The 22,485-nt window shown below is 63.0% G+C and overlaps 4 protein-coding genes across 8 annotated transcripts; 1 reads left to right on the forward strand and 3 right to left on the reverse strand.

Annotated features, from left to right (window-relative positions):
- Window positions 1-1,767: 1,767 nt before the first annotated feature.
- Window positions 1,768-4,080, reverse strand: LOC128626507 (carbonyl reductase [NADPH] 2-like). 2 transcript variants are annotated; one of them, XM_053659093.1, is made up of 8 exons: window positions 3,930-4,080; window positions 3,745-3,842; window positions 3,115-3,269; window positions 2,980-3,022; window positions 2,791-2,890; window positions 2,600-2,682; window positions 2,275-2,395; window positions 1,768-2,195 (listed from the first exon to the last, which is right to left on the reverse strand). In XM_053659093.1, the coding sequence occupies exons 1-8, from the start codon at window positions 3,979-3,981 to the stop codon at window positions 2,092-2,094; spliced, it is 756 nt and encodes a 251-aa protein (XP_053515068.1). In that variant the 5' UTR covers window positions 3,982-4,080; the 3' UTR covers window positions 1,768-2,091. The 2 variants fall into 2 exon arrangements, with proteins under 2 accessions (XP_053515068.1, XP_053515070.1); XM_053659095.1 differs by having other exon boundaries at window positions 2,618-2,682; window positions 3,930-4,078.
- Window positions 4,081-6,256: 2,176 nt separating this feature from the next.
- Window positions 6,257-8,344, reverse strand: LOC119058609 (carbonyl reductase [NADPH] 2-like). Its single transcript, XM_037157935.2, has 8 exons — window positions 8,278-8,344; window positions 7,830-7,927; window positions 7,579-7,733; window positions 7,445-7,487; window positions 7,256-7,355; window positions 7,083-7,147; window positions 6,740-6,860; window positions 6,257-6,660 (listed from the first exon to the last, which is right to left on the reverse strand). Exons 1-8 carry the CDS (start codon window positions 8,327-8,329, stop codon window positions 6,557-6,559), a joined length of 738 nt encoding a protein of 245 aa, XP_037013830.2. The 5' UTR covers window positions 8,330-8,344; the 3' UTR covers window positions 6,257-6,556.
- A 6,065-nt stretch (window positions 8,345-14,409) lies between these two features.
- RFNG (RFNG O-fucosylpeptide 3-beta-N-acetylglucosaminyltransferase) lies at window positions 14,410-17,992 on the reverse strand. The gene is made up of 8 exons (XM_037157883.2): window positions 17,630-17,992; window positions 17,200-17,248; window positions 16,633-16,735; window positions 16,404-16,557; window positions 16,064-16,152; window positions 15,819-15,984; window positions 15,346-15,431; window positions 14,410-15,269 (listed from the first exon to the last, which is right to left on the reverse strand). The coding sequence occupies exons 1-8, from the start codon at window positions 17,906-17,908 to the stop codon at window positions 15,188-15,190; spliced, it is 1,008 nt and encodes a 335-aa protein (XP_037013778.2). The 5' UTR covers window positions 17,909-17,992; the 3' UTR covers window positions 14,410-15,187.
- On the forward strand, window positions 17,988-22,484 carry GPS1 (G protein pathway suppressor 1). Of its 4 annotated transcripts, none has more exons than XM_037157874.2 (14): window positions 18,032-18,083; window positions 18,255-18,458; window positions 18,904-18,996; window positions 19,345-19,526; window positions 19,981-20,145; window positions 20,229-20,364; window positions 20,458-20,535; window positions 20,707-20,764; window positions 21,057-21,142; window positions 21,341-21,435; window positions 21,521-21,626; window positions 21,704-21,784; window positions 21,863-22,000; window positions 22,084-22,484. In XM_037157874.2, the coding sequence occupies exons 1-14, from the start codon at window positions 18,051-18,053 to the stop codon at window positions 22,291-22,293; spliced, it is 1,665 nt and encodes a 554-aa protein (XP_037013769.1). In that variant the 5' UTR covers window positions 18,032-18,050; the 3' UTR covers window positions 22,294-22,484. The 4 variants fall into 4 exon arrangements, with proteins under 4 accessions (XP_037013771.1, XP_037013772.1, XP_037013769.1 ...); XM_037157873.2 differs by having other exon boundaries at window positions 18,033-18,083; window positions 20,704-20,764; XM_037157876.2 differs by lacking the exon at window positions 18,255-18,458 and having other exon boundaries at window positions 17,988-18,083; window positions 20,704-20,764.
- The last annotated feature ends 1 nt before the right edge of the window (window position 22,485 follows it).

The raw sequence follows: 22,485 nt of genomic DNA on the forward strand, positions 1-22,485 counted from the left end.
GCATTTTATTTATTTACTTTTAGAGAGAGAGGAAGAGAGGGAAATATCAATATGCTGTTGCCTCTTTCATGCCCCCAGCTAGGGACCTGGCCCACAACCCAGGCATGTGCCCTGACTGGGCACTGAACCTGCAACCCTTTGGTTCACGGGCCAGCTCTGAATCTGCTGAGTCACACCAGCCAGAGCCACCAGCACTTTTAAAACCGTGTATAAGCCCCGGCTGGTGTAGCTCAATGGATTGAGCGCGGGCCTGTGAACCACACAATAGAGGTTCGATTCCCAGTCAGGGCACACGCCTGGGTTGCAGGCCAGTTCCCAGCGGGGAACATATGAGAGGCAACCGTACATGGATATTTCTCTCCCTCTCTCCTTCCCTACCCCTCTAAAGATAAATAAATAAAATCTTAAAAAGAAAAACACAAAACATGTATAAGATAGGAAGGAAGAGAATTGGGGTCACCGGGGTACACAGTGGCCAGCCAGGCAAGCACTGCTTCCTGAGGCTTTCGGGTCACCTACAGATGTAGGCATGAACACTGGCTTCCCGCATGAGCGTTGCTGTTCTGTGGGTCACGTGGGGAAACCTAAAACCGTAACCCTGAGGACCTTCTGTGGCCAGTTGTAGGATACTGGTGGTTGCAGGCCTCCTGGGTCCCCTGGGGCTTTGGGCCGAGATACATGGACAGGCTGGAGGAGGCGGCCAGGGGATTACAGAAAACCCCTGAAGGTCAGCAAAGAACGTCTCCCTGGCAGGCCTGGCCCTGTGGCGGACCCCTCACCTCCGGGCACCAGACAAAACCTGCTCCCTGCCTTGAATCTTGACCTCTACGTGCCAGAGGCCAGGGAGGAACAGCCCCCAGCTTGTCTTTCCAGAAAGGTGCTTCTGCATAGGTCTCTTCAGGGGCTCTACCTTGTCCCAGAATGGTGTCTACATCCTTTCTCTTGTCCTGTGACCCTTGGTGGGCTAGATGGGCTACCACAAGCCAGCTCTGGTGCAAACCCCGCTATGAGAGGTCCTGGGGCGGGGCACAGAACCAAAAGCGCCCTCACACTCCCCACCTCCACTCTGCACGTTGCCTGGAAGTCACCACACCAGCCCCTCCTGCCCTGCTCTTTTGCCGGGGGTGAAGGGACACTGTACTAGTCCAGCTGACTGGCCGTCTCAGGCCTCCTTACGTCCACACTCGGCCGGCTAGGTGGCACAGGCCATGCGAGGACCTGACGCAGGCCAGCCCCACTGAAACCCTGCGGGGCTTTAAGACCCTCTCTGCTGTGCCTGGGTTTCAGCTGACAGTAGGAAGAGCAGCAGCCGTAGGCCACACCCACCCCCCTTGGGCGCCCTCTCGTGGACGGCCTTGTAGGGGGATTGGGCCGGAGGTGAAGCTGCGTTCCCTGGGGTTGGATAAACTAGACCCAGCACCCAGCCCCTCACTCTGGCCCCGCCTTCCCTGGGGATGGCCTAGTGTCTCGGCGTCCGCTCCAGCTCCAAAGACTCTCTGCCCAGTCCGACCTTTTGGCAGTCGGAGCACAGGCTAGGGGCCCAGGGGCAGAGAGAGCCTCAGGGAAGAGAAGGCAGGGCAGGCTGTTCTCCGCCCTCGGCCCTCCGCCCAGGGCAGGTTGGGTGTTTCGGGTGGGGCGTGGACAGGAGGAATCTCCTGCCTCCTGACTTCATGGAAGGTGAAATGTGAGCCCCACAGTCCCTGACCCTAGGTCCTGCCAGCCTCGGGGTGTGCCCCTCCAGAGCCCTGGCACCCCTGGTTCCGTGAACATGGCCTCCGTTTATTTATTTAGGCGAGTCGACCCCAGTACAGCCGAGGTCACAGTCTGTGGTGGAGGGCAACAAGGGAGGAGTGTCGGGGCAGCCAGGTAGGGCAGGGGAGGAGTGTCGGGGCAGCGAGGTAGGGCAGGCGGAGGAGCAGGGCCAGATGCGGGGCGGTGGAGTAGAGGTTGGGAGGCGGGGCCGAGGAGGCGCAGCTGCTGATAATAAATGTGGCCAGGGGCGTGGCCTCGTGGGCGGGGGCGGGGCCACGGCGGGGAGGCGGGGCCCGGAGGCGCGGAGGACCGCGGGGAAGTCCGCACTACCAGGCTGCTCTAAGAAGTCAGGTACCCGGCGTCCACTAGCAGGCTGGAGCCGCTGGTGGAGGCGCTGCGGTCGCTGAGCAGGAACAGGATGCTGTTGACCACGTCCTCCATCTCTGCAGCGGGCGGTGGGCGGGTCAGCGCGCTCTCTTTGCCGCCCTAGCCAGGCCCGCCCCTCCTCGCAGCCCTGCAGACCTGCAAACCTCTTCATCGGGTGCCGCTCCTTAATCTTCCGGAGGAACTCGGGGTTGCTCAAGCTTGGTTTGCTCATGGCCGTCGACAGCACAAACGTAGGGTTCACGGAGTTCACCCGGATCTGGGAGCCAGGGAGCGAGGGGCAGGAGGCTGCAGCCTCAGCCAGTAGACCAGCCTGGCCCACACAGTCCCCCACCAGGCTGAGCTGGCTTACTGTGTTCCAGCAACCTAGAGACTTGAGTGGTCCCCACGCTTCTCTCACACCCACTGCTCCCCTACCCTTCTCATCCCCCAGCCTTGCCCACACAGGCTCAGCCCTGCTCACCCAGCACCCCATCTTCACCTTGTGTGGCCCCAGCTCCAAGGCCATAGTTTTGGTCAGCATGGTCATCGCACCCTTGGTGGAGCCTGTGGGGAGCGCGAGCACCCTTCAGGGATTCAGCCTTCTTTGCAGGAAGGCCCAGCCCCGGAGCACAGTGCGGTTAGGGGTACTGGCTGGGCAGAGGGACAACGCACTGTAGACGGCCACGTTGGGAAAGGTGACGTAGGCTGTTATGCTGGAGATATTGACAATGGAGCCAGGCACTCTGCGTTCGATCATGCCTAGGGCCACCATCTGGAAGCCAAGAGGGGTGGCAGCTTGACCCAAACTCCCCTCTACCTGGGCCAAGACAGCCGTGGGGGCACACCCTCCCACCAGCTCACCCGGGACACCTGGAACACAGACCGCAGGTTCACGCTGAAGGACCTGGGGGAGAGTGGGCAGGTCAGGCGGGCCATGGTCACGCCGGCCCGCCTCCGCAGCAGCCCTCTGCCAGCCCCTGCTCTCCGGCTTCCCACCTGTCGAAGGCCTCCTTGGTGACCTCCAGGAAGGGCTGCGGCAACGCCACAGCGGCATTGTTCACCAGCAGGTCCACGGGGCCCACGCCGCCCAGCGTCTGCTCCGTGGCTTCCCAGTCACCCAGGTCCACACACACAGGCTTCACCCGGGGGCACTGCATGTACATGGTGGGCGGGGCACAGCCATCAGGGCTCCGGGCCCACAAGGAAGGGGGTGGGATGTGCGAGACCTATCCGACCAACACGGAGCGGGGCCAGGAGTCCCAGAGAAGCCAGCCACTGCCTGGGGCTCAGAATCCAAGACGTCTGAGGAAGGGGGAATTCACGTGGCCCCTGGGTCCCTGAGCGACTCCGGGCTTCTGAACCAGGAGCCTCAGACAGGACACTTCCTCCCCGCACCCCCTCCGCCCGCCCTCTGGCCCCGGGCCTGCGAGGCAGCCATTTATGCTCCCTTCTCAGCCCAGGGGGCATCGCCAGTCTCTTGGCCAACCGGGAGCCCACGGAGTCCGCGCGCCCTGGGAGGGTTGTTGCGGGTCCTCGACGGTCCGGGCCTGGCAGCTGGGCGTCCTGCATGCCCCCGCTGCCCCCCGCCCCGTTGCCCCCTGGGCTTCGACTCCGCGGTGTCTATACCTCGCGGACCAGGCTGTCCAGATCATCCTGGGTCCGGCTCACCGCCACGACCTCCACACCCGCCGCGTGCAGCGCCTGCACCGTGCTGCGCCCTATGCCTGCGGGGAACGCGGCTCAGTGCGGACGCCCCTCTCCACCCGCCAGCCACCCCCCCCGCCGCCGGCCGCCCTCCGGAGCCGGCGCACCTTTGCCTGCCCCCGTGACGAGCGCCCGGCGGCCAGAGAGCCCCAGCTCCATGGCGGCGCGGCCTGACGCTGTGCTCGGGTCGCCCCACTGCCCGTGGGGCCCGAGACCGCCGGGCGGGTGTGCGCGAGGCGGGGGCGGGGCCGGTCTGGGGGCGGAGCCAGGCTAACAGCAGCCTCCTGCGGGGCAATTGGCCAAAAGGAGTGGGCGCGGCGTGGGCGGGGAGGTCAGGGTCCTGCCCGCCCTGGGGCGGGGTTTCTCAGTGGCGACCCACCAGGTGAGAAATCGATTTAGCGTGTTTTCCCTGCGGAGAGGATTACTGCGGGACTAAAACCCAGGCGGAGGTTAATACCACGGAGAACTCAGGGCTAATATTTCTTCTTTTGCTTCTGAGAAGAAAAGTTTGGCGTAAGGGATCGCTTGTCCGTCTTCCTGCCCCAGACCTCGGAGTGGCTCACTCGGGGTCAGTGCCGACAAAGGTTCACTTTAGCCTCAAAGGGACCTGAAATCCCAGATCACCCCGGCCAACCCACGGAAGGCCACCAGCACTTTTTTATTTATAAGCATTTTATTTATTTACTTTTAGAGAGAGAGGAAGAGAGGGAAATATCAATATGCTATTGCCTCTTTCATGCCCCCTGCTAGGGACCTGGCCCACAACCCAGGCATGTGCCCTGACTGGGCACTGAACCTGCAACCCTTTGGTTCACGGGCCAGCTCTGAATCTGCTGAGTCACACCAGCCAGAGCCACCAGCACTTTTAAAACCGTGTATAAGCCCCGGCTGGTGTAGCTCAATGGATTGAGCGCGGGCCTGTGAACCACACAATAGAGGTTCGATTCCCAGTCAGGGCACACGCCTGGGTTGCAGGCCAGTTCCCAGCGGGGAACATATGAGAGGCAACCGTACATGGATATTTCTCTCCCTTTCTCCTTCGCTACCCCTCTAAAGATAAATAAATAAAATCTTAAAAAGAAAAACACAAAACATGTATAAGATAGGAAGGAAGAGAATTGGGGTCACCGGGGTACACAGTGGCCAGCCAGGCAAGCACTGCTTCCTGAGGCTTTCGGGTCACCTACAGATGTAGGCATGAACACTGGCTTCCCGCATGAGCGTTGCTGTTCTGTGGGTCACGTGGGGAAACCTAAAACCGTAACCCTGAGGACCTTCTGTGGCCAGTTGTAGGATACTGGTGGTTGCAGGCCTCCTGGGTCCCCTGGGGCTTTGGGCCGAGATACATGGACAGGCTGGAGGACAGGCTGGAGGAGGCGGCCAGGGGATTACAGAAAACCCCTGAAGGTCAGCAAAGAACGTCTCCCTGGCAGGCCTGGCCCTGTGGCGGACCCCTCACCTCCGGGCACCAGACAAAACCTGCTCCCTGCCTTGAATCTTGACCTCTACGTGCCAGAGGCCAGGGAGGGACAGCCCCCAGCTTGTCTTTCCAGAAAGGTGCTTCTGCATAGGTCTCTTCAGGGGCTCTACCTTGTCCCAGAATGGTGTCTACATCCTTTCTCTTGTCCTGTGACCCTTGGTGGGCTAGATGGGCTACCACAAGCCAGCTCTGGTGCAAACCCCGCTATGAGAGGTCCTGGGGCGGGGCACAGAACCAAAAGCGCCCTCACACTCCCCACCCCCACTCTGCACGTTGCCTGGAAGTAACCACACCAGCCCCTCCTGCCCTGCTCTTTTGCCGGGGGTGAAGGGACACTGTACTAGTCCAGCTGACTGGCCGTCTCAGGCCTCCTTACGTCCACACTCGGCCTGCTAGGTGGCACAGGCCATGGGAGGACCTGACGCAGGCCAGCCCCACTGAAACCCTGCGGGGCTTTAAGACCCTCTCTGCTGTGCCTGGGTTTCAGCTGACAGTAGGAAGAGCAGCAGCCGTAGGCCACACCCACCCCCCTTGGGCGCCCTCTCGTGGACGGCCTTGTAGGGGGATTGGGCCGGAGGTGAAGCTGCGTTCCCTGGGGTTGGATAAACTAGACCCAGCACCCAGCCCCTCACTCTGGCCCCGCCTTCCCTGGGGATGGCCTAGTGTCTCGGCGTCCGCTCCAGCTCCAAAGACTCTCTGCCCAGTCCGACCTTTTGGCAGTCGGAGCACAGGCTAGGGGCCCAAGGGCAGAGCCTCAGGGAAGAGAAGGCAGGGCAGGCTGTTCTCCGCCCTCGGCCCTCCACCCAGGGCAGGTTGGGTGTTTCGGGTGGGGCGTGGACAGGAGGAAACTCCTGCTTCCTGACTTCACGGAAGGTGAAATGTGAGCCCCACAGTCCCTGACCCTAGGTCCTGCCAGCCTCGGGGTGTGCCCCTCCAGAGCCCTGGCACCCCTGGTTCCGGGAACATGGCCTCCGTTTATTTATTTAGGCGAGTCGACCCCAGTACAGCCGAGGTCACAGTCTGTGGTGGAGGGCAACAAGGGAGGAGTGTCGGGGCAGCCAGGTAGGGCAGGCGGAGGAGCATGGCCAGAAGCGGGGCGGTGGAGTAGAGGTTGGGAGGCGGGGCCGAGGAGACGCAGCTGCTGATAAAAAATGTGGCCAGGGGCGTGGCCTCGTGGGCGGGGGCGGGGCCACGGGGGGAGGCCGGGCGGGGAGGAGCGGAGGACCGCGGGGCAGTCCGCACTACCAGGCTGCTCTAAGAAGTCAGGTACCCGGCGTCCACTAGCAGGCTGGAGCCGCTGGTGGAGGCGCTGCGGTCGCTGAGCAGGAACAGGATGCTGTTGACCACGTCCTCCATCTCTGCAGCGGGCGGTGGGCGGGTCAGCGCGCTCTCTTTGCCGCCCTAGCCAGGCCCGCCCCTCCTCGCAGCCCTGCAGACCTGCAAACCTCTTCATCGGGTGCCGCTCCTTAATCTTCCGGAGGAACTCGGGGTTGCTCAAGCATTGTTTGCTCATGGCCGTTGTCAGCACAACGGTAGGGTTCACGGAGTTCACCCGGATCTGGGAGCCAGGGAGCGAGGGGCAGGAGGCTGCAGCCTCAGCCAGTAGACCAGCCTGGCCCACACAGTCCCCCACCAGGCTGAGCTGGCTTACTGTGTTCCAGCAACCTAGAGACTTGAGTGGTCCCCACGCTTCTCTCACACCCACTGCTCCCCTACCCTTCTCATCCCCCAGCCTTGCCCACACAGGCTCAGCCCTGCTCACCCAGCACCCCACCTTCACCTTGTGTGGCCCCAGCTCCAAGGCCATAGTTTTGGTCAGCATGGTCATCGCACCCTTGGTGGAGCCTGTGGGGAGCGCGAGCACCCTTCAGGGATTCAGCCTTCTTTGCAGGAAGGCCCAGCCCCGGAGCACAGTGCGGTTAGGGGTACTGGCTGGGCAGAGGGACAACGTACTGTAGACAGCCACGTTGGGAAAGGTGACGTAGGCTGTTATGCTGGAGATATTGACAATGGAGCCAGGCACTCTGCGATCGATCATGCCAAGGGCCACCATCTGGAAGCCAAGAGGGGTGGCAGCTTGACCCAAACTCCCCTCTACCTGGGCCAAGACAGCCGTGGGGGCACACCCTCCCACCCGCTCACCCGGGACACCTGGAACACAGACCGCAGGTTCACGCTGAAAGACCTGGGGGAGAGTGGGCAGGTCAGGCGGGCCATGGTCACGCCGGCCCGCCTCCGTGCAGCCCTCTGCCAGCCCCTGCTCTCCGGCTTCCCACCTGTCGAAGGCCTCCTTGGTGACCTCCAGGAAGGGCTGTGGCAACGCCACAGCGGCATTGTTCACCAGCAGGTCCACGGGGCCCACGCCGCCCAGCGCCTGCTCCGTGGCCTCCCAGTCACCCAGGTCCACACACACAGTCTCTATCCCAGGACACTGTGGGAAGCATCAGACAGTGACCAGGTGGTCCCAGCAGGCCCAGGAGGCATTACTGAGGGTGCAGGGGCTGGGGGGGCAATCTGAGCGCCTCACCTCCTCAGAGAGGCTGACCAGGTTGGCACCGGTGCGGCTCAGGGCCACCACCCTGGCCCCTGAAGCGTGCAGGGCCTTGGCAGTGTGGCGTCCAATCCCTGCAGGAGAGCGCCAGGCAGGCAGTGGTGCACGGGTGTCTGGATTAGCGCAGGGCAAGGGCTGCCTCTTTGCTGCTCAGGGAAGAGCAGCCAGAGGGTACCGGCCAGAGGGCACCAGCCCGGGAAGTGTGGGGGCCCAAGCCACAGACTCAGCCAGCAGGATCCGGCCAAGGGAGGTCCCAAGGGCAGCTTCTTCCTGCCGGTCTGGGGAAGACACCTTGGCTGGACCCTGCACCTACCCACCCTGCGTCTTGTGTCCCGTTCAGCACCGGCCTGTGAGGCTTCGGGCCCAGCCACCTTTCTCTCCAGCGCAGCTCCTCCCGCACCCCTGCCTGCTCAGTAACACTCACCTTGCCCTGCTCCTGTCACCAGGGCCCTAAGGTTGCTGAAATTGAGCTGCATGGTGCTGACCCCAGCCTCTGTCCAGCAGGAGGGCAGGTTTTATAGGGAGGGAGATGTGGTTTGAGGGAGGGAGGCTGGGCCTTGGGCGTGGCTGGGCCTTGGGCAGCTTTTGCTTCCCTGTTCACAGGACTCTGCTGCCCTGGAGGGGGCTCCCTTCCTCACCAACAGCCCAAGAGGTGCCAGCCAGAAGCTCCACCCTGGGTTTTGGGAAATAAATTAAAATAAATTCTGGGGAGGGATATGTGCTTCTTTCTGGCTAGCTGGGGGCAGGCGGCCTGGAGTTGGCCCCTGCAGATGCTGGGCTGGGTGGCCCTGGGTGATGGCTAAGGCACTCTGTCCTTAAGGATGGCTGGCCCCCTGCTCCCACCCACCTGACCTTACCACAACCCCAATCTGGGAACCACTGTGGCCTCCAGAGTCTTCTTCACCTGCCCCTGGCGGGTCTGGGAGCCCTGCCTCCGTGCCCACAGGCTCCGCCTCCCTGAGGTGAGGCTGCAGGGACAGGGGTGCCCGCTTGGCCCCCTCCCGCCCCACACCGGAACCACACCGCGGCGTCAGTCCGTGGACCCTTCTGGTGGGGGCGAAGGACTCAACGCGTGCTGCCACTCGGTGCCACTGACAGCTGTGGGTTCTGATGCCAGTTTCACTGCGGGAAATGGGCCTGAGGGTGCGTGCGAGCACCTCCCAGCCTTGGGTTACAGATTCCCAGCACGGACGCCTCTGTCTGCAGGTGCAAGGGTCCCGGCAGGGCCTGTGACGCCTGCAGCCGGCCCTCCGGGTGTGGCCTCTGTCACCGTCCCTCACTCAGGGTGGGACTCGGGCTGGACCCCCCAGCAGGGCCCCCAGGGAGGGGCTCACTCTGAGATCTCCTGGCCCGTGGAGGCCCAGGTGGGATCAGGTAGGGAGAAAAAGAGTGATTCCATCAGCTTGCAAAGGTGAGATTTACCGAACCGCCGTGGGTCAAGGTAACTTAAGACGACGAAAGCCCTCCTCATATCTGGAAAACAAAGATTTAAAGAGCCAGTAATTCAGCAGGCCTTTTGTTCAAGGCCATTTCATTGTAAGTTAATGAGATAAGTTAATGAGAAAAAAATCCATTCCTGGCAGGGATCACTGCCCGTGCGGGTTTTCTCCAGGAGTGAGGGCACTGGTGGGTTCAGACTGTCGCTGGCAGAGTGAGGGTGGGGTCTGTGAATGACCCTTGGGTACGAGGGCGTCCTGCCCACCATGGGTCCTGTGTTTCACCCTGAGCTGAGGGGTAGGCTCTGGCCACCAGAGACCCTGACCTAGAATAAGAGGGTCAGAAAAGAGCTGTCTTCTACCTTGGCTGATGTAACTTAGTGGGTTGAGCACCCGGCTACCACCAAAGAGTTGTTGGTTCGATTCCCAGTCAGGGCACATGCCTGGGTAGTGAGGCAGGTCCCCAGTGGGGGCGTGTGGGAGGCAACCACACATCGGCGTTTCCTTCTCTTTCCACCTCCCTTCTGCTCTGTCTAAACAAAATAAAATAAAATCTTAAAAAATAAAAGACTTTGCTGCCTTATTTTTATTAATCTCTTCTTACTTTTATTTATTTATTTATTTATTTTTTCAAAGAGAGAATTTTTTTTTTAAAGGGAACCTGAGGGCGAAGTGGAACCGGCAACCCTTAGCTCAATCCACTAAGCTACACCAGCCAGATCATCTTTCTCCTTTTAAAAAGAAGTGTTTTATTTACTTTAAGAGGAAGGGGAAGAGAGAAAGAGAGGTGTAGAAACATCAGTGTGTGGTTGCCTCTCACACATGCCCCCTACTGGGGACCTGGCCCACAACCCAGGTGTGTGCCCCAACTGGAAATTGAACCAGTGACCCTCTGGTTCACAGGTCAGCACTGAATCCCCTGAACCACACCAGCCAGGACTATTCATCTTCCTTAAATGTAGGTATAGCTCACACTGAGCTCAAGGTTTAACATCAGAAGCATAGAAATACAAACAGAACCACTTCAGAATGGAGCCGGAGCCCGGAGCCACCTCCGGGAGCAGCTGCCTTCCCAACATGTGCTTAGGGGAGGCCGCCAACCTTCCCGGCATGTTAGTGAGAACAGGGCAAAGCAACCTTTGGTCTGCACCTAAATCAGTATTGTACCACAAACAACTGTTTGCAAAGGTAACAAAAAAGCAGGAGATGGCATGGTTGAGAACCAGAAACACTGTCTAGAATCAGCAGGGCCTAGCTAAGTTGCCCGCACCTGCCGAGCAAGCCTCCCGCTGCAGGTGGAGCTCTCCGGCCTGCTCACCGACGACACCCTCCCTCCACCTCCTCCGAGGGACACCCACTGGGCTTCTGCCCAGTCAGTGCGTCCCCAGCAGGGACTCTTTGCTCTCGAGCACATGTCAACATTGTCAACATTTCGGGGCCTCTCACTTCACCTTATATTTTCAGGTCGACAGAAGTGTTTTGGTCTCTGCTCAGAAGTTTGGCAGTGTTTTTGTGGCCGGAAGTGTGCTGGTGGAATGTAACTCTGGGCGGAAGTGTGCTGGTGGAATGTAACTCTTATTCACGTAGCGCAGTCTGGGTAAAAGTAACTTTGTTATCCGTCCAGTCACTCAGGGTCAGTTTCCAAGCACCTGGACACAAGAGGACCGGCTGCGTTTCAGATGAGGCGTCCTTGGAAGTGCCATGTGGTTTATTCACTGAGTGGGGCCTGCCCCCCGCAGACACCTGGTCAACATCGCAGCTGCAGCCGGGGGCTGCTTTCTCTGGGGTGGTGGGGTGGGAGCCAGGGGCCCCTGCCCCTTGAGCACCAGAAATAAATAGCTATTTTCTCTTCTTAAAAAACAAACCAGCCCTGGCTGGTGTGGCTCAGTGGATTAAATGCTGGCCTGTGAACCAAAGGGTCACAGGTTTGATTCCCAGTCAGGGCACATGCTTGGGTTGTAGGCCAGTTCCCAGCAGGGGACGCATGAGAGGCAACCATACATCAATATTTTTCTCCTTCTCTCCCTCCCTTCCCCTCTAAAGATAAATGAACTTTTTTTAATTATAAAAAAATCACCAAAAATCACCCGGAACCCTGACCCCTGACCAGCTTCATGTGCTCTGTCTGCTCCCACCGCCCCCTCCTCCTCATGAGGAGGGCAGGCCAGTGCCTTTGGCGGACTCCTCTGGACTGGCCAGTCCCAGCGGTCACTTCCAGGCCCCTAACTCAGCCTGGGGGGCCTGCCCTGGGGAGAAGCAGCTGGGTGCACACACGGGAGAGAGAAGGGGATGCCAGGCAAGGACCGTGCTGGGGTGAGGGGGCCGGGGGGCCGCGGGAGTGCTCAGCCCCCCACCCCACTGTGTGCCCGTGAGTGTGTGTGTGGCCGGGGAGGTCAGAGGGCTGCTCTGGGCAAAGGCTCTGCAAGCTCAGGTCCCCCCCCCAACCCCGCCCCCAGAGAGGCCCCCCGGGGAGGAGAGGCTTTCATTTGCTTTTCCTGTTTCCCACGAGAGGAGAGGTCTTAAGCAGCCCTTCCTGAAACCAGACCAGGGATTAGTGGGCTCTGTGGGGAGGGCTCTCCCTGGGGTGCTCCCCAAGGAGGCCCTGCTCCAGGCCGCAGGGGGAGACGCTCGAGGCCCCGCCTGGCTGTCAGGTTGCACAGTCTCTCGGGGGCCGGGGGCCACGCCCACCGCCCCCTCCACCCCTGCCAACCCCCCCCACCCCGCACACCGCCAAACTCTGGCCACTTTGTTTCCTGCTCAGGCCTCCCAGCCAGCAACTGGGGCCCTGCTCTCTCCCTCCTGGCAGCGGGCTCCCTCCACCTGCTTGGCTTCTGGGCCCAGCGCCTCTGGGGGTCACCTCTCTGGGAGCCTGTACCCCTAGTGTGGCTCTCACACCCCCCCATCTGCTCTGTCAGCCATGTTCGTGCTGCCTGGAGACAGCCTGAACCCGGGAGGCAGGGAGGGGTGCTCTGCCCATCCTCAGTCCCCCACACCTGGCAAAGAGAATGCTCCTGGTGCGTGTCTGCAGGTGAGTGGGTGAGCGGTGCACGCCCCCCGGAACAAGGGCAATGGCCTGCTGGTGGCCACTTGAGCACAGGCCACGACTGCTACACGGGGCCCGAGCTTTGCTTTCTGTGAAAACTGTCAACCAGCTGCCTCGGCAGACCCTGTGGCCTCAGGATAGTACCTGGCCCTGCTCCCTCTTGGAGATGCCAGGTGGTTCTGGGGCAACTGGTCCTCTGGACCCAGTGACGGAGGGGTCTGAGCTGCGGAGGTGGCAGTTTGGTGCAATCTGACGCCCTCCTGGTCCGTGCTGCGTGAATGCTGAGAGGCCCGCGGTCGGGGTGGCCTGGCTGGGGTTCAGGTCTCCAGGGCTGCCACACCTTCTGGGTCTGGGGACGTGGGAGGTGGCTCCTGAGCACAGACAACTCCCAGGAACAAGCTGCAAAACCCCCAGGTACCCTGTGCCTGCCACAGGTGTGAAGGCTGTGCCAGGGTCCAGCAGACTCCGCTGGCCTCTCCCGTAGCACCCTGCCCCCCGGGCTTGGCCGCCCTTGGCTCTCTCCCCGCCTGTCCACGCAGCCATGGCCATGCCTCACTGGACCGGCGTGCCCTGGGCTTAGGCCTCTCTCTAGACCTGCAAGGCGAGACCTGGCTCTTGCAGGAGCAGCTCTTTGAATCGAGGTGGGAAGTTACTGGTCCCAATCCAACGCTGCCAAGTGGCGGCTGTGTGGCCGGGCACTTGAGAGAAAAAGCCTCATGGCTTGAGGCAACGTACATGAACTTAGACCAAAAAAGGAAGTAAATGGATTAGACTTGGCTCACAACCCTTGGTGAAACCCAGCCTTGGAGACCTGTCTGTGTCCAAGGGGGACCGCTTCGTACCTAGGGGTCCGCCTGCGGTGCTGGCCAGGTCGAGACAGTAGACAGAGCGACAAAGGAGGACAGCTCTCTTCCCAGCAGCCTTCCAGGAACTCAGTCCTTGGAGCCCTGGCTGGTGTGGCTCACTGGACTGAGCGCTGGACTGAGAACCAAAGGGTCGTGGGTTTGATTCCCAGTCAGAGCACTTGCCTGGGTTGTGAGCCAAGTTGCGCGCTCACTATGGGGCGTGCAAGAGGCAACCACACGTTGATGTTTCTCTCCCTCTTTCTCCTCTTTCCCTCTCTTTAAAAAGCAAGTAAATAATTTTTTAAAAAGAAAGGTATTGTTATAAAACAAGACTCAGTCCTTGAAGAAGAGGCTGAGAAGAGCCAGGTTTTGAGTAAGAACCTGGATGTGCTTTCTGTGTGGACACAAGACCCTCCAGGCCCCTCCCACCTAGGACGCCTGCCTCGGGCAAGGCCTAGGAAGGAGGGGAGTCCTTCCGGACACTACGGGGACAGGACACGGAGCCCCAGTGGCTGTGGACGGAGCACAGGTACACGGCAGGGCCACTGGAGGCGACGTGGGCCATGGGAGCCGGTGGCCAACGCCGCCCCGTGCAGCCTGGTGCCACCAGTACCCCCCCCCCTCTCTCGGGGGCTCTGCTGTTGCTGCTCAGCGTTTCTGCGACCACAGCCGCCGCAGGGAGGCTTTGGGCTGTGCCAGGTCCGCCCGCTCCTTGTACAGCTCCACTTCCAGCCCAGAGCCCGACGGGCACCACGTCAGGGGCCCTTCCGCTCCCACCGCCCCAGGCCCTGAGCACCCAGACTTGCTTAACCCCAAGTGTCCTTGGGGGGTGCCCCCCTGACTGTGCACCCACAGATCAGACAGAGGGCAGCCACGTGCCCACCGGCCTGCTCTGGGTATTGTCCGTCTGCACTCCACACACCCACCCACCCACTTATGTACACGGCCCTGCACACAAACATCCACATGCACAGCCACGCACACACGGGCACGCCTCTGCATGTGCGTGCACACACTACTCTGCAAGGTGTTGGGAGAAGAGGCGCAACACGCAGGAAAGCTGCCTCCGTGCACCAGGCTCGTCACTTCCTGCAGCAGCCCCTCACTGTGCCTCCGCTCGCTCAGAAGACCATGGGAGCTGCCGAGGCTGGGTGGGCAGGGCGGGCGCCTCTGGGGGCCACAGCTGGACGCCGGCCAGGAGCTCTGCTGGCCCGTAACGAGGAGCCGAGCAGCAAGGAACAATCACACTTTTATTCATTATAGTAACAGCACAGCAAGAGGCCGGGGGGCGGGTACTACAGGCCTGCACCACTGTCCCCTCCCCAAAAGGCACTGGCAGGCGGGTCTGGTCAGCACAGGCCCGGGGCTGTCCCACCGAGGGGCCGTACGGAAGGCTCCGGCTTCATGGACTTGGAACCGGGGACAGAGGGCCAGCACAGGCACTGAGTCGGGGCACAGGAGTGTCTTCGAGGCTTCTGGTGAGGGGTCTGGCTGAGGAACCTGAGAGGAGCCTTGGCCAAGGGGCCCCAGCAAGGCGGCCTCTACATGGAAATGCCCAAGCTGATGGGGGGCGTGGGGGGCAGTGCTACCCTGAGGCCACAGGTGTGGGGAGGGCAGCTTCCCTGAAGAGTTAAGGCCTCTGTAAAGAACTCCACGTAGGACCCTGGACTGAAGCCCGCTCCTCAGGGCCTGGCCAGGGCTGACCTCTCCGGCAGGGAGAGTCCTGGGCACTGGACACCAGCCCCCGCCCAGCCTCAGACCTGGGTGGGGGTGGGGCGAGCCTCTGGGGCTGGGCTGGTACCTGATGTGGGCAGGGCGGGCACCACCGACCCTACTCCCCAGAGTCCTGCCAGGGGCTGTGGGGAGGCCTGCAGGGTGGGCCTTCCTTGTCCATGGGCAGAACCAGACTTCCTGGGTGTGGCTGCGGCTGTGAGCGCCTAAGGGAGTCGACCGAGGCCCGGAAGGAGCAGGCACTGCCCAAAAGCCAACCCTCGACTTTGCAGGCGAGGGTCACTGAGAGACAGCGTCACCCCGCTTCTGCGCAGGACACCAGTCTGTGTCTGGGTAGTGAAGGCAGTGGACAGACTTAAACCTGGAAAGGGGTGGGTGGAATGAGGGCCACAGGAAGGGTGGGCTGGCTCCAGAGCCCCTCCCCGCGGCCCACTCACCGTGTGGGGTCCTGCTGCAGACTGAAGGCTCCAGCCACGTTCACCACGTTAAGTGGGTTCTCGGGACCCCCGTAGCTCAAGGTCACCTACGAGGAAAGAAAGGTGACTCACCCCCTAGCCCCCCACAGCCCCCTGAGGATCCAGCCAGGAGAGCCCCCTGGGCACCCCGAGCAGGTCTGAGCAGCACTGTGAGGGACAGGCTGAGCAGTGCAGCCAGCACAGAAACCGCTGCAGGGGGGCCGCTGGTGCCCCTGCCCCAAGACGATCCACCGTCCCCATGCCCTCCTCTGGGACTCCCATTGCTGCCCAGACCACTACCCGCTGCCCCGGGCCTGTCTACCTGGGAAAGCACAGCAGGTGCCCTTTGCAGACGAGCCCCCACCACACCTGGGACCCACCCTGGCGACGTTCAAATACCTCCCTCAGCCGGGAGACCCTCTAGGCCAGGACCCCACACGCCCGCAGAGGCACACCTGCTGGAGCACGGTGTCGGGCGGCAGCCTGCGCAGGTTCTCCAGGTGGGAGTGGAAGAGTGAGCTGTGCCGCAGGCGTGCCCCCAGCATCCCCTCCGCGATGTAGCCCACCGTGCAGTCGTCCGGCAGCCTCAGCCGCTCCGCTGTGCTCATGAAGCTACCCAGGCTGCGGGATGGGGTAGTCAGTGCCCCTCCGGTCCTGGGCCCCCTCCCTGGGTAGCTGGTGCCCCTGTGGTCCCCCTCACCTGGCCCACGGGCTCATTTTCAGGGCGAGGCCTCGGCTGAGGCAGAACCCGGCCCCCCCGGTAGCAAACCAGAACTTGACAGTGGTCACCTGGGGAGGAGGGAGCCACCAGTCAGAGCTCCTCACCCTGATTCTGGACACCGGCGTGTCACTTGTGAGCCAATCCTTAGCAGCTCCAGGTACCAGCAGCAGAAGCTCCTGGGCCCCGAGGGGATGGGGCTGGTGCCACTTAGTTGCCTTATGGCCCCAACCCCTCCCATAGGACCTCCCAGCTTGCCAAGCCACTGCAGCGTCCCACGCAAGTGGGCCCAACACGTGCCCCTCCCTGGCCCTGTGCTCACGGTGCCACCTCCCTGGACCCGCTCGGCAGCCTCGATGGGATGGTCCAGGCTGGGCCGCCCCAGGTAGATGTCCTGGCTGGGGGAGAAGGCAGACAGCAGCTGCAGCAGGCCCTCGGCATTCACGTAGTTGTCATCGTCCACGTGGCAGAACCACCTGGGGGCAGCGTCAGCTTCAGCACCGGCGGCAGGTGTGAGACCCCAGCCCCCCAGGGGCTCAGCCACCACACACTTGCGCTTGGACTCGAGGAACTTGTCATACTCCACCGACATCTTGCAGCACAGTGCCTGGCGGGTGTGCGCCGCCGAGCAGTTGGTGTTGATGACGTGGCTGCCTGTGGGTTTCAGGGGGTGGAGGACACGTGAGGGCCAGGGTCAGGCTGGCCACCAGCCCACCCCACTGAGACCAGGGTGAAACGTGGTGGCCCCGCAGGCCCCAGAGGCCTTGTTCTGCTCCAGGCCCAGCTTGGCCTCACCCAGCTGACCCTGTTGCTGACCCTACGGCCCAGCCAGATGGATGACTACCTGGAACCCCCCAAAGTGGATGCACATCGGGGAATGGCCCAAGGGGGGACTGACCCAATGGCTGGGCTTCTCCAGGACATGTGGAAGGGTTAGACGGTGGAAGGAAGCAGAGTGTAGCTGGTGGGTGGGGCTGTGGATGCTGCCCTCCACCAGCTGGTGACCCTGACCAGGTGACTTAACTCCCCTGAGCCTCTACACAGCAGGGAGGCGCATGGCGCTGGACCAAGGACAGAGTGAGGAGGGGCACTGGGCACGCTGGCTAGGGGGCACTCACCTCCCTGAAACTGCAGGTCAGGGTCGTCTCCATCCGTAAAGATGAAAGTCTAGGGAGAGACCACTTGTGAGGTGAACGGTGGGGCCTTGGCCCCAGTGACTGAGGGTGAGGCGGGGGGGGGGGGGGGCTCAGGATAAGTGTTTCCAGGCCAGACCAAGGCTTGTAGGTGGGGTGGGGTGGGGGGGCAGGTGGTGTCCCACCTCCAGCCTGCTCCCACCCTCAGCAGGTCCAATGCTTTTGAGGCCAGACCTAGGCTCATAGAAGCTTCCAGCTTCTCGGCCCTATGTCAGCTCAGGAAGACCCACCCAAGTCTAGAACCCAAGAAGGAATAAGAGGAGGTGGGCACTGGGGGTCCCCAGGGCTCAGGACGCGGGGCCAGGCCACTCTGCTGAAGACGGAGCTGGGGTAAGTGGCCTGGGGCAAAGCCCACCTGTCGGCGAGCCCGGGAGATCCAGGTGCGCAGCAGCAGCCCCAGGCGCGGTCCGTGGTTCTTCCGGGTGGTCTTTACGGCGATGAAGAGGTCCTCAGGCCGCAGGCTGGGGACTGGGGCGGGGGCGAGGGAAGCACGCAGTCCGGGGCCGGGGCCGGAGCCGGGGGTCGGTACCGCGGGGGGCGCACGGGGCAACGGTAGCGGTAGTAGGAGCAGGGCGGCCAGGGCCGCAGCCAGGGCGAGACAGGCCCGACACAGCGCCAACCGCACACGGCTCATGCGGCCGCTGACTGGCCCGCAGCGCCCGGGCCAAGCGCGCGCCGCAGCCCCTTTAAGAGCCACCCGGCCCGCGCCGCGACCCGGAAGCGGCCAGCCGCGCTGCCCCGGAAGTGGACGGCGCGCCGCGGCGGGGTGGGCGAAGATGCCGCTGCCGGTTCAGGTGTTTAACTTGCAGGTAACCAGCGGCGGCCGGCGGCCCCCCCGCCCCCGCATCCCAGCCGCTGGGCCGGAGCCGAGGCCGAGGCCGAGGCCGGCCGAGCGGCCCGCGCGCCCCGCCCCGAGCCCCGCAGCGTCCCGCGCGTCGGCGGCGGCAGGCCCGCCGCGCTAACGCTCTTTCTCCCCGCAGCAGCCAGCCAGCTCTGTGTCAGGGTCGGGGGGTGCAGAGAGTCAGGACAGAATGAGGGATAGCCCGGCCCCCAGCGCGGCCGCCGCGTCCGTGACAGCGCTGTGCCCCGCGCCCCCCAGCAGTAGGGCAGACGTCTTCCTGCCGGGCACGGCCGGGGACTGCAGCCTGAGCGCCAGCCTGTCGGCCTGTACGCTGCTCTATGAGGTACCGTCCAGGACAGGGGCCCGGGACAGCCAGCCAGCCAGCCATCGAGCCGGCAGGCGGCCGCCCGCCGCCGGCGCCCGGGACCCTCCCGGCCGCGGTCGGCGCCGACCCCGCGGCGGCACTAACCCGCACTGCTGCACGGGCTGCTCGGGTTGCTCCCGGGTTCAGGTCGACCCCGCCTCTCCCCTGTGGCTCGGAGGAAGCTGCATCAAGACGGTGGCTGGGAACGTGTAGGGACCATCTGGGCTGCCCCGCTCTGCAGATGGGCGGTTAGAGTCTGCCCCGGCTCCTCTCTTGGAGCCGCTGGTCCTGCAAGGAGCCCTCCGGAGGGGCGGTGCGCGAGGCGGGTGGGGAGGGCCAGCGGAGCTGGGCTCAGGGCACAGTGAGGGCTTCTCACCTGCCCCGGGCAGTCCCCTGCTCGAGCTGACGAGGTGCCGCGTTGCAGGGGGCCGTGGAGCCCATGCAGATAGATGTGGACCCCCAGGAGGACCCTCAGAACGCCCCTGATGTCAGCTACGTGGTGGAAAACCCTACCCTGGTAGGAGCCTTGGTGGGGGTGTTGGCGCTTCTGGGGGTCCAGGCTGCGTGCCCCACTTGGGCCAGGTCTCGCTGTAATCCAGCAACCTCTAGGGTTCCTAAATGCCCTCATGTGATGGTTGCTAGCTCAGGATCCTGCACCCCACTTCTTCCCCGTGGGACAGTTGGGTCCCAGGTCACCTGCATGTTGAGTGTTCCAGCCCAGCCTCATGGGTGTGGGTCTATGCCGGAGGCTCCAGGCCTGTCAGACATAGGGAAGGATCAGCTCTCTGGCTGCTGCTCCTGCCTTGCCAGCTGGGACTCGGCCCGGGTTCCTGCCTTGCACAGTCCCGCACCCCCCACCCCCCAGGACCTGGAGCAGTATGCAGCCAGCTACAGTGGCCTGATGCGCATCGAGCGCCTGCAGTTCATTGCAGACCACTGTCCCCCGCTGCGGGTGGAGGCCCTGAAGATGGCCCTGTCCTTCGTGCAGAGGACCTTCAATGTGGATGTGTATGAGGAGATCCACCGGAAGCTCTCAGAGGCCACCAGGTGAAAGCCAGGGCCTGGGCCAAAGGCGGCAGGCCTGGCCCGCTGTGTTCCCATCAGGGTCCACCTTGTTGTGCTGCTGTGACGCCGGCCCCTCTTTGTGCAGCCACTTACAGCAGCACCCTTTCAGCACGGTGGCCTTGTGAGAGAGCCAGGAAGGTCATACTTGGTAGACCAGCCTGGGTGCTCTCTGCCCCAGCTGGGGGAAGTCAGGACTCAGACTTCCGGTGCACCTGTGCTCGGGCCATCGTTCTGACACTGCGCAGAGCTTGTGCTGACAGTGACCTGTCTCTCTGCCCTCGGTGCACCCACAGCACTGTTCCCGTCGGGCTCCCTCAAGGCTGCCCCTGTGCTCCCTGCAGACCGGGTGCTGCCCCCAGAGCTGTGGCAGGGCAGGGGCTCCTAGGAGGGGCCTTCCAACTGCCACATCAGCCCTGATGGCCAGGCCCTCCCTCAGGGACCTGCAGAGCACGCCGGACGCCATCCCTGAGAGTGGCGTGGACCCCCCACCACTGGACACGGCCTGGGTGGAGGCCACTCGGAAGAAGGCCCTGCTGAAGCTGGAGAAGCTGGACACAGACTTGAAAAACTACAAGGGCAACTCCATCAAGGAGAGCATCAGGTGCCAACTGAGGCGGGAAGCAGAGGGGCAGCAGGGTGGCCAGGCCCACACTGGGCAGTGTCCACTTACAGCCTGTCCCACAGGCGCGGCCACGATGACCTAGGTGACCACTACCTCGACTGTGGGGACCTCAGCAACGCCCTCAAATGTTACTCCCGGGCCCGGGACTACTGCACCAGCGCCAAGCACGTTATCAACATGTGCCTCAACGTCATCAAGGTGTGCCTTGCAGGAGGGGGGGCAGGGCAGCAGTGCCCTGGGCCGGTGGGAAGGGGCACCCCAGGCTGAGCCCACCCCCACCCCCACCCCCAGGTCAGCGTCTACCTGCAGAACTGGTCTCATGTGCTGAGCTACGTCAGCAAGGCTGAGTCCACCCCTGAGATCGCAGAGGTAACTCGTTCTTGGTCTGTCTCCTCTGACCCCTGCTGGCTGGGCGTGGGCCTCATCCTCCCTCCTACATTCCCTGGCTGTCCCTGGCAGGGGGTTGCTGGGGTTGGCCTGAGGGCGGGGAGGACAGGGAGGGTGTGAGGGGCTCACGGGTGCCGTCTTCCCCTGCAGCAGCGTGGGGAGCGGGACAGCCAGACCCAGGCCATCCTCACCAAGCTCAAGTGCGCCGCAGGTGAGACCCTGTGCTACCCCCACAGTGGGCAGCTGTTCTCTCGTGGCGCAGACCCTCAGACCCCACACGTCGTCTGGCTTGTGATGCATGGTCAGGAGTGCGAACGAACACTGCCTCTGATAGCCACTGTCCGGGCAGTCCCTCCGTGGGTCCCCAGAACGGTAACGGCAGCTGTGCTGGCTTCCTGGGTGCCTGACCCATGGCAAGCGTCCTGTGGGCACTCTTGGGTGTCACTCATCCCTGGAGCCAAGGAGCCCCCGGGCAGCTGGGCCTCACCTTCCTTTCCCCCCAGGGCTGGCTGAGCTGGCTGCTCGCAAGTACAAGCAGGCAGCCAAGTGCTTCCTGCTGGCCTCCTTTGACCACTGCGACTTCCCCGAGGTGAGGGGCGTCGAGGGAACCGCCCTCACTGGGCCTTGGAAGTGGCGAGGGCTCGTAGCTGGCTCTGTTGGGGCTTCTCTCCCAGTGGGGTCGGAAGCCTTTGGAGTTGGGGGTCGGTCGGGGAACAGTGCCAGCTCCATGCTTCCTCCCTGGCTTCTGTCCAGACCAGCAGTGACCCCAGGTCTCTTCTTCCTTCAGTTGCTGTCACCCAGCAACGTGGCTGTGTACGGTGGCCTGTGCGCCCTGGCCACCTTCGACCGACAGGAGCTGCAGCGCAATGTCATCTCTAGCAGGTGGGCCCCCGGCCGCCGTCCCCCAGGGCAGGTGGGTGCGAGCAGGGCGGGTGCAGGGCGGCTCTGAGGGGTGCGGCTCCCGCAGCTCCTTCAAGCTGTTCTTGGAGCTGGAGCCCCAGATCCGAGACATCATCTTCAAGTTCTATGAGTCCAAGTACGCTTCCTGCCTGAAGATGCTGGACGAGATGAAGGTGAGGGGCTGGCCTGCCGGGGGCAGCCTCAGGGGGGAGGGCTGGGGCAGCGGCCCCTGACCAGCCCCCCTTGCCAGGACAACCTGCTCCTGGACATGTACCTGGCCCCTCACGTCAGGACCCTATACACCCAGATTCGCAACCGTGCCCTCATCCAGGTGAGTGGGGCAGGGGGCAGGCAGGCCACGGCGAGGCACGGGCTGGGGCCCTGGCAGCTGACGCCCTCCACTGTACAGTATTTCAGCCCCTACGTGTCGGCCGACATGCGCAGGATGGCCACGGCCTTCAACACCACGGTGGCGGCGCTGGAGGACGAGCTGACGCAGCTCATCCTGGAGGGGCTCATCAGCGCCCGCATCGACTCCCACAGCAAGGTGGCAGCGGGGCCGGGGGGTGTGGGGTGTGGGGGTGCCCGGGCCCCACTAACCTGCCCTTGCCCCCCACTCCCGCCCTGCAGATCCTGTATGCCCGGGACGTGGACCAGCGCAGCACCACCTTCGAGAAGTCCCTGCTCATGGGCAAGGAGTTCCAGCGGCGCGCCAAGGCCATGATCCTGCGGGCGGCTGTGCTGCGCAACCAGATCCACGTCAAGTCCCCGCCCCGGGAAGGGAGCCAGGGCGAGCTGACGCCGGCCAACAGCCAGTCCCGCATGAGCACCAACATGTGAGGGGCCTCCCTCCGCCTCCGGGAAGACCCGCATGCTCCACCCACAGCCCGCAGACTCGGACTCCTGGAGGGGCCCCTGCCGTGTGCCCAGGGCACAGGGGTCAGCCTGGAAGGAGAGGAGGGCCCCCTACTCTGGCATCCTCCGGGGCTGCAGGCCGTTGTCTTAGTCCATTAAAGAGCAGCCTGAGAACAG

The sequence above is a fragment of the Artibeus jamaicensis genome, unplaced genomic scaffold (assembly GCF_021234435.1).
Source record: "Artibeus jamaicensis isolate MK-2021 breed Jamaican fruit bat unplaced genomic scaffold, CSHL_Jam_final contig_2259, whole genome shotgun sequence".
NCBI classification, from domain to species: domain Eukaryota; kingdom Metazoa; phylum Chordata; class Mammalia; order Chiroptera; family Phyllostomidae; genus Artibeus; species Artibeus jamaicensis.